This window comes from Oncorhynchus masou, chromosome 19 (genome assembly GCF_036934945.1).
Source record: "Oncorhynchus masou masou isolate Uvic2021 chromosome 19, UVic_Omas_1.1, whole genome shotgun sequence".
Classification (NCBI taxonomy): domain Eukaryota; kingdom Metazoa; phylum Chordata; class Actinopteri; order Salmoniformes; family Salmonidae; genus Oncorhynchus; species Oncorhynchus masou.
The window spans coordinates 7,809,905-7,820,109 of NC_088230.1; the positions used below are offsets into that span (position 1 = coordinate 7,809,905).

General features: G+C 42.8%; 1 protein-coding gene across 3 annotated transcripts in view; it reads right to left on the reverse strand.

The window, feature by feature from the left end:
- Positions 1-5,742, reverse strand: part of LOC135505752 (forkhead box protein O3-like) — a 57,801-nt gene extending 52,059 nt beyond the window's left edge. For 2 of the 3 annotated variants that reach the window (XM_064924848.1, XM_064924846.1), the window contains exon 1: positions 4,120-5,742. In XM_064924848.1, coding sequence (XP_064780920.1) covers positions 4,120-4,683 — 564 coding nt within the window. In that variant the 5' untranslated portion in view covers positions 4,684-5,742. The remainder of the gene's footprint in view (positions 1-4,119) is intronic. The other variant, XM_064924847.1, reaches the window with a different exon arrangement.
- Positions 5,743-10,205: the final 4,463 nt, after the last annotated feature.

Genomic DNA, 10,205 nt, shown 5'->3' on the forward strand with positions numbered 1-10,205 from the left:
AACCATGATGCTGCCACCACCATGTTTGACACTGGGTATGGTGTGTTCAGGGTGATGAGCTGTGTTGCTTTTACGCCAAACATAACGTTTTGCATTGTTGCCAAAAAGTTCAATTTTGGTTTCATCTGACCAGAGCACCTTCTTCCACATGTTTGGTGTGTCTCCTAGGTGGCTTGTGGCTAACTTTAAACGACACCTTTTATGGATATCATTAAGAAATGGCTTTCTTCTTGCCACTCTTCCATAAAGGCCAGATTTGTGCAATATACAACTGATTGTTGTCCTATGGACAGAGTCTCCCACCTCAGCTGTAGATCTCTGCAGTTCATCCAGAGTGATCATGGGCCTCTTGGCTGCATCTCTGATCAGTCTTCTCCTTGTATGAGCTGAAAGTTTAGAGGGACGGCCAGGTCTTGGTAGATTTGCAGTGGTCTGATACTCCTTCCATTTCAATATTATCGCTTGCACAGTGCTCCTTGGGATGTTTAAAGCTTGGGAAATCTTTTTGTATCCAAATCCGGCTTTAAACTTCTTCACAACAGTATCGGACCTGCCGGGTGTGTTCCTTGTTCTTCATGATGCTCTCTGCGCTTTTAACGGACCTCTGAGACTATCACAGTGCAGGTGCATTTATACAGAGACTTGATTACACACAGGTGGATTGTATTTATCATCATTAGTCATTTAGGTCAACATTGGATCATTCAGAGATCCTCACTGAACTTCTGGAGAGAGTTTGCTGCACTGAAAGTAAAGGGGCTGAATAATTTTGCACGCCCAATTTTTCAGTTTTTGATTTGTTAAAAAAGTTTGAAATATCCAAAAATGTCGTTCCACTTCATGATTGTGTCCCACTTGTTGTTGATTCTTCACAAAAAAATACAGTTTTATATCTTTATGTTTGAAGCCTGATATGTGGCAAAAGGTCGCAAAGTTCAAGGGGGCCGAATACTTTCGCAAGGCACTGTATATGGTGCAGAGAAATCTGAAGAGGGGGGCCAGCAGAGATAGGTGGGATGGGCAGAGGGAAGCTGAGGGTTGGGATGTGGAATTGGAGACAAGTGGGAGCGGAGTTGCTGTGCGGGAGATAGAATGATGGTCAAAGATTTTTTTAAATAAAGTCAAAATAAAACATAATAAAAAGTATGTTTGAATGACAGTGTATTTACAACTAATGCCGGTTTGCCTGAGGCGGATGCCGTGCAGGTGTTTGTACACATGCATATACACACACTATCATTCAAATAAACGCATACTAGAACACACACATACATGTAATAGTGCCAGACACGCAGACAAAACATATAAAGTAGGCATTGCTGTTATGATTTTTATGTTATTTTTTATTTCTATATATATATGCATTGTTTGCGGTGTTCTCCTGTATTTTTCTTTGTTCTCTTTAGTTCATTTTCTTGGTTGTTGGTGCATTGGGGTGGGGGGGTTCTTGGGGATGGGGAATGGAACTAATTGTATCTTATTTTTATTTTTATTCTTGGGGGTGGGGGGGTTGTGGGAGGAGTCTCAAATGGTTGAGGGACAGCTATTGGGGAACTGTGAGGGGGATCTTGGAGGGTTCATGTTCATGTTTTTTGACCTGGTGGGAGATCTGTCAACGTGCCCTTGAGCAGGGCATTGACCCTGGATGCTTCTGTGTGTCGCTCTGAATGGGAGTCTATTGGATGACTGGTGTGATGTAGTTGTTGAGCGGCTTCACTGCAAGCATATTTTATGTTTTGGATATTCAAAAAAAAATAATCTCTAAAACAATCTCACAAGAATCCAACACCGCATGCTCCAACACCGCATGCTCACAAACAACTGACATTATACCACCCCTGCTTAGCCACTATTGGCTTAAAAAGCCAAACTTAACACAATATTTGCCAATTAATTTCCAGCAATATCACCACTCCATGTGTAGCCAGTTGATGTGATAACAGTCTTGTGGGTTGACAGAAATACTTTCCCCAAAACCTTCTCAATTCAATGTTAACTGCAAGGTAGGCTTACCTGGCAGAGGTACTGTATTCATGAGTAAGTATATAATTTGTATCTATTATTTGCTATTAGCAGACTTTGTGACATGAGCAGCAGCAGTACAGAACCATCGCTAGACCAGCACATTCTTCACTCCCTAGACCCACAATTAAATGGCCAAATGCCAAATTAAAGGGGAATTATATTGAAAAATAAATATGTTTGTTTTCTGTCAGACCAGCACATTCCTCAATAGATACAACCTATAACAAAATATATTCAGATCTGATTTAACCATCGACATGGAATTTCATTTTTCCTCTATGAACAAATGTAATTTTGAGAGCGAAAAAAAATACAAACAACCTAATACCAGGAAAAATAAAACTGAGAAAACAGAATTTTGGAAAATATTAAAAACCCCCCAAAAATCACAGATTTTAAATTGGCCCCCTTAGTGTTGTTTATTAAGCCTTCTTTTTTACCGGGTATATTAACAGAAAACATAGTGCACTACTTTCTCTTGTACACAAAGAATGGAAGAGGAGAGGAAGAGAAGAATGCGCCTACTTGAAAGCTAGAAAAAAAAAGTGACATACATTTTTTTTAAAGTAGCTCTCATGCTAGAAAATGTTGGAGAACCCTAATCTACATAATGCAAATGTGTTTTTTGGCACTCTATTTGCCTATGCATGTGTCAAGAGCCTTGAATGGGAAAATGTATAATTGATTTCCTTCATAAGACATGACCCAGAGTCTGCTGAGTGACGTCATTCAGTGAGATGAGAGAAACCAACAGGGATTATTAGGATCTGCTGACCAAATCTACTCAACAAAGCCAGCTCTCCCATCTGACCTGTATGAAACCTAAGACGACAAACTAACCACTCTGTCCTGGACCCCAACTGACAGTGAAATCACAAACTGAACGCGGGTGAAAACACCATGGTTGCCTTGTTGAACACCTGTCACTAAAGCTGGTCTTTAGTTTCATTGGATGTTTTCCTAATGCTAGTAGCCATTACATGTTGATACCTTAAAGCTGGTGTCGTTGGTTGTCTTATATTGAACTACATTGTCCTGGCCGGCTGATTGATCTGTGTGATTGAAAAGCAAAATTACAGAACTATAAAAGGCATAGCCATGGGGGATCATGTAGTAACGACATCTGTCCATGCATCCTGCCTCTTCCAGTTTTTTTTATGTCCACTGAAACATGAGTACCCTACCCACCAGGCCCTCCAAGCCCAATATTCCATGAGCTGCACATAGACCTACTCCAGCTGCCCCCTTTGCCGCCTGAGCACAGATAACTCATCCCCTCGTGAGAATATATGGCCTTTTCGGTCAACGAGGCAAGTTCCACGGGCCCCCGACACCGTGAGTTGTCCCATCCCTCGGCACTTTGCGACCATAGCGTCCCCTTTGAAGGTAGTCTTACCCCAGGCTGTTCACCCGAGCCCGCAGCATTCCAAGTCGTTATGTAATTCCCCAACTGCAGTTTTAACAACATCGATAGTAGGCCTACAGTAGCCTACCTGACCCAGAGGTTCGCAGGCATTAGCCTAAGATGTACAAAACAAATATATAAATAACATTTTGAACTGACTGTCTGGCTGGAGCTGGTGCCATTGACGTTGATGGCCATGGAAGTGGCATGTTGTTCCTCTTTGTCGTCCTCTTCCTCTGGTATAATGTCAGTGTCGTTGCTCTCTGGTTTCCCAGCATTGGGCTCGGGTCGGGGCAATGGTCAGGTGCACAATCATGTTTTGTTCTTTACTCTTAAAATGTTGATTAATTGTAGGACTGTACAGTCTAATGATTTATGGAGCCTAATTGTATCAATCTCTATGCGTCGTAAACTCATTTGATTAAAGTCTCTCTAAATAAGCTACAGACAGTCCGGACTCACTTGCTGAAACAAAGTTTCGTGTTGTTTTTTGTTTTTCTCAATTCCAAATGCGGGAAATAGAGAGAGAGAGAATGACAGCGTGTGTGTATGTTTATAAACAAAGCCAGGGAACATCCAAAAGCACAAACTCGCTAGACATGTGTTTCTTGTTATTGTTTTTGTTTTGATGACAGGGGAAGGGAGGAAGGGGGAATGAATGAGGAGATGAGGAAAATGTTTGTGCTTACCTTCCACCCAGCTGAGCTGTTACTGTCACCTTTGTCTTTGAAGTACGGCACACATCTCACCATCCACTCATAAATCTGAGACAGAGTCAATCTCTTGTCTGGCGTGCTGCTTATGGCTTTGGTTATCAGGTCAGCATATGAGAGATTCCCCCACGCGTTTCTGCGCGACGAGGACTTCCGTGCAGTCTGCGCCCCCGGGCTGCTGGTGCTGACTGTGCCAGAAGTGGCCGTGGGGGACTGGGAGGGGAGCGGGGAGCCTCCATTTTCCTGTCTGGACAGCAGTCCTTCGGCCGTAGGGCTGTTGCTGTTCTGGTCGTCTGCTCCCAGGCTGGAGCTGGAGCTGGTGCCATTGACGTTGATGGCCATGGAAGTGGCATGTTGTTCCTCTTCATCATCGTCTTCCTCAGGTATAACGTCAGTGTCGTTGCTCTCTGGTTTGCCAGAATTGGACTCGGGTCGGGGCAACGGCCATGTGCACGATCGTGGCCGTTTTTGTGGCTCGAAGTCTGGGTCTATGGCCACGTCCAACTCAGTGTGAATGCTGGGGGCTGGAACCTCGGCCATCTCTCCTTCAGTCACTTGCACGTCCCTGCTGCCCGCTGATAAGGTCAGTAGATAAGTAGTGGAGAGTTGTCAAATTTGCATTCCATGAATGCGTGCCCCCGCCTTTGTGCTATTCCAGACCAGCAGTCCCCAAGGGTCACTATCAACTCTGCGTGAATTGAGAAAGTCCTCTAGTAGCAAAAAAAAAGCACCGCTATGCTGATCAGGATATATTTTAATCGTATTACTCGTGGACCATTATACATGTCTTAGCACCATAACTATTAAAAGATGACTATTCTCCCTCCATATGCAAGCCACAGCGACTTTACATTTGACAATCGCAACAGTTCAAAACGGGTTGCTGCATATTCCTAGTATTTCTCCTCGCCTGCATATTCGTCGTATTTCTCCTCGCCTGGAGCAATGTTGATAACAACAGTACAATAACTACAGTTCGTTCACGAGTAATCTACTGTGTAGCGCGAGTTTGTTCATCAATGAGCGGATTGCACATTCCTACCTTGCGCGTTCAAGATCAAATCGAGCATTGATGCAAGGCAAGTGAATACACCAATTTGAACCTCTTCGTCAATAGACACGGAGAACCTGGTAAAACGTCATCACACTGAAGCTGTCCGCCACGGATAAAAGCGTACAGTCACTGCGCGCTATGGTGATGGAAGCGATTAATTCCTGCATAGTCCTATCCCTCCTGTCATTGCTGCCATCTTGCCAAATTCCCTTTCACTCTCAAGTCCCTTTTAAAATGAGACTGGATACAAGAACGCTGCGTATTGTTGTCAGTGAGGATCGAAAAACGAAAAAGAACGGAAATTCGAATGCGATCTCCGTTTCTCAAAAGTCGCCTTTACTGACGAACGCAGCTCAGTTGGTATGGAAAACGAAACGCCACATCATACTCGCTGTTACAGTAGGCCCGATCTCTTCTGCTGCACACATACACACATATCTATCTACTGAGCACATTCCGTCATGTGACAGCCCGCAACAAGCTCAAAGTTATACAGCAACAGCAGCAATAGTGGTGGCTAGATAAGACTAACGTTACCACTGTAAAGGCCACCCCTTCCGCCTTTTAAAGAGACACCCTCCAAGATACAGTAGCCTATGTGCGCGCAGGCATATCCAGGCAAGCAGTTTGTGGAAGGGACACATGTCCTGGCATGTTGAGGGATCGAGAAATAGACAGACGGATCATAAAAATATTATTGTACAATGATAAGAACACAAAGAAATTAAACGGTGGATAGAGGACATTTAAATTGAATTCCAAATAATTATATTGCTCCTTTTGGAAATATAATTCATAGACTAATGAGAAAGGCTACATTATGACAATAATTGTTAAGGTATGGTTGACATATGTAGCATTATTTCCACTTCCGTTGTGGTGCACTGTTAGAATGTAACAACTGACATAGGCCTACACATATGTAACAATGTAGGCATATGCAAGTAGGTGTTTGTTTTCCTTGTGTTGGGTATTAGCCTATACTTCATTCATAACCTAAATGACATGCATTCGACCAAATATTATAAAGAAATAGTGACGTCTTTAAGTCAAATTAAGTAATTTTATTTTAATGACAGTATCTTTAAACCTTTAATCCGTGAGCATGGGTGTCAAACCAGGTCGACCTCTTCAAACACATGACGTCATTCATAATGAAGAGATAAGGTAATAAATGCTATGGTTATCTGTCCTGTATGTGATACTTCGGAGTGATTGCCCCTCCTCTCCCACCTCCAAGACTGTACCAAAACCGTACCAAAACACCAGCATTAGTCAGCCTCCATACGTCTTTGTTCCAGAGAAGATGTTGTGTAAAGTGCACGTCCACCTTGCAGGGACACGCGCTCTCGATTTATGTACAGGAATGCGCGCATTCCACCTGTGCGCAGTATTCATCAATTAATTATTGGAACGGATGGCATTGATTAGGAATGGATAACAATCCTATATACTAAATCAGACAAAACACACACATCCTGCAAGGTATTGGTTGTGTTATGGCTTTGAATTTTACATGTAAAACATCAACACTATTTCATTTATAATTAGCAGTTTGGTGCCTGCAGTTAGCTACTGCAGTGGAGGGTTAAAGACACACTCCAGCTATATTTGAACCTTTCCTGTTGAAAAACAATATCCCAAGTATAAATACAGTAATGTACATCCACTCAAGGGTAAGAAAAATACAATTTAAGCAAAATAGTGTTTTTTAGACAACTGCAAACTTCAAGGAGTATGGCATTCAAGGAGTTAGTCTGATGCTCTTATGTCATCGGCCTCCCCCCTTGCTTGCGAGAAGGGCACTGACCCAACTTGGTACACTGTCTTTGGGCATCAGAGAGAGGAAAGAGACACAGGAGGTGGATGAATGAATGCTTCTGTAGGCTGTTCTAAGAGAAGAGAGAGAGAAAGAGAAAGAAAACAGGTGGAGAGATAGGTCAACACAGGTGGAGAGATAGGTCAACACAGGTGGAGAGATAGGTCAACACAGGTGGAGAGATAGGTCAACACAAGGTCAACACAGGTGGAGAGATAGGTCAACACAGGTGGAGAGATAGATCAACACAGGTGGAGAGATAGGTCAACACAGGTGGAGAGATAGGTCAACACAGGTGGAGAGATAGGTCAACACAGGTGGAGAGATAGGTCAACACAGGTGGAGAGATAGGTCAACACAGGTGGAGAGATAGGTCAACACAGGTGGAGAGATAGATCAACACAGGTGGAGAGATAGGTCAACACAGGTGGAGAGATAGATCAACACAGGTGGAGAGATAGATCAACACAGGTGGAGAGATAGGTCAGTGACAGAGTTGCCCACCCGGGGTGTATTCAAAATGAACACATCACAGCAATGTCAGATGTGTTGCCTATTAATGTGAGGCTGTGTCATTTATTTCAGGCCAAGTACATGTATACTGTAGCTGTTTTAAGTACTTAGTTTCATTCTTTCCTGTCACTTCTATCCCCCTTCACCTAAGATGCATACAACAAGACTCGCGGCTCGCTGCAAAGGCTCGCGGCGAAATGTTTGTTTTCAACAGAGTTTGTTCAACGTTTTTGAGGGTGGGGGCCACAAAAAAACGGAACTCATCATGAGGGTGCCACAGTGGCTCGTGGGTCCCCCACCTTGCGAGCAAAACATTTTAGTGGTCCCCCTCATGATTTCCTGCAATTCTACACATTTTACCATAAGGTGGAGGCAAATATTTGCAGTTTTTAATATAATTAGCCCCACCGCGGTCGATAAATCGACCATCCTTACTGTAAGATTAGATAGCTGGCCGCTAGACTAACTTACCAATTAGCTGATATTGTCAAGTTCTGACCTTTATTTCCTTTGTTTTGTCATTATTTAGTATGGTCAGGGCGTGAGTTGGGGTGGGCAGTCTATGTTTGTTTTTCTATGATTTGGGTATTTCTATGTTTCGGCCTAGTATGGTTCTCAATCAGAGGCAGGTGTCATTAGGTAGCCTGGGTTTCACTGTGTGTTTGTGGGTGATTGTTCCTGTCTCTGTGTTTGGTTTCACCAGATAGGCTGTTTAGGTTATCTCACGTTTACTGTTTTTGTTAGTTTATTCATGTATAGTGTATTTATTAAAGTACCATGAATCTCCTTCAAGTAAAGAAAACCGTTACAGATATGGGCTAATTAAGTGACTGCTGATGCTCAACCACATTTAGAAATGGCACCTTGTGTATTATATTATTCTAACTCTCAATAGTAAATTGAGACCCCAACTGACTTCTCAAAAAAACACCATTTTTTAAAAATGTGTCCGCAGGCCAACAAAAGAGGCCGCAAGTTGCCCACCCCTGGTCTACAGGGTACTGTAGGTGTACAGCAGGGGCCTACGCACTTAAAACAGCTATATTAGTGACTCTTTCTCCACCCCTGTGTGACACCCACCCTTTTATCTTGTCCCCTACTACAGTCAGTGGCTAGTGTAATGTTGCATACACAAAAGAGGGCTACCATTTATGTTTCTGCCTGATGTTTTCCCAAACATTGTAATGCTCTGATTGGATTAGAGCCCTCGGAATAGACCGTGATTTATTTTCCCTTAATTGAGAGTTATGGTGGAATAGACAGCTAACAAACTGACAGTAACACACCAAGACACAAACACATGCACACCGAAGGGGCATGCGCACACACACACACATACACACAATTCCAGTGGCCTCTAGATATGTACCAGGGAGCTGGCACAAATACGATGATCATATGATCATAACGTTCCCAAACACTACACAGTAAACACACTTTAAAACTCAATGTACTACACTGCATTAATACTGTGACATTAATTGCACACAATTTTATACCAGGTGGCTCAGACTACAGGAGTCTTGAGGGCAGGAAGCCAAAATTGCGTGTGGTTATGTAGGTGTACTGGGCACTTCACTGATACTGCTTCACGAAGACAAGGTAGGTTGGCCCATGCTGGACAGGCTATTGTGCGCTAACAGGATGACATCATTAGAAGCAATAATAACTAATCTTTGTCATCACTTACCCATCATTTGCTGCCATCTTGTGGTAGAAATGTATAAAGTCAGCCCAGCATTTCAGTCGGTTTCTCTCTTCAGCTCGTTCAAGCCATGCCTGCCATTTGAATGAACCCGGAGGCATCCAACACATCTAACATAAAATAAAAAGTAAAAGTCAGGGGCATAGCCAGAAATGTGTATGTCAATTTTTCATAATACATTTGCATTTGACATTTTAGTCATTTAGCAGATGCTCTTATCCAGAGTGACTTACAGTTACCAGTCACAACCACATATCACGGGCATAGAAAGTACATTTCTTCTCATTAAAGTAGCTATCATTAGAGTCAGAGCTAGAAGGGGGGGGGGGGGTCAAGATGAGGAAGAGGATTATTTAAGTTAAAGTTAGATGAGGTAGTAATAAAAAATGTGTATTTAATGTATTTCTTTTGCTCAATCTGATTGGGTGGGCCTGGCAGGGCATTCCTATGCACCTGAGTTAAGTAATACCATGTTTTGCCTTTGCAGTTTCATCCCTAAAAAGGCACAAGACCCATTTCTTTTCACCTTTAGTTTATTAAACAGTAGGCGCATATAAATTACCTTTGGCATTTTTACATGGCAGATGGCTGGTTACATAAAGTAACAGCAGACACAGTAAGTCCATTGTTTATTTTCCAGTGGCACAATTCAATTCCTACCACAAGGGGGTGGTAGTTATCCACTAAGAATGACACTTTTCCATCCCTTCAGCTCTCACCGATGTGGGTTGTCCCTCATTCTGCTCAGTTTAGCTAAGTATACGTCCCTCTGTTTTAGGAAGATTAATAGTGGGCTTGAATGAGTTTCTCTTGTTTCCCTGTCAGTTTCTTTTTAGGTACGTGAGGGGGATGTCGGTAAATAAAGCCGATTTATGGTCATTCTGGAGTCTGCTTTGCCGCACTGCATTTACTGTGATGTGGCATCTGCATCATTCTTCTTGTGCTTCGCGGAGCAGGGCTGTTGTGAAGGA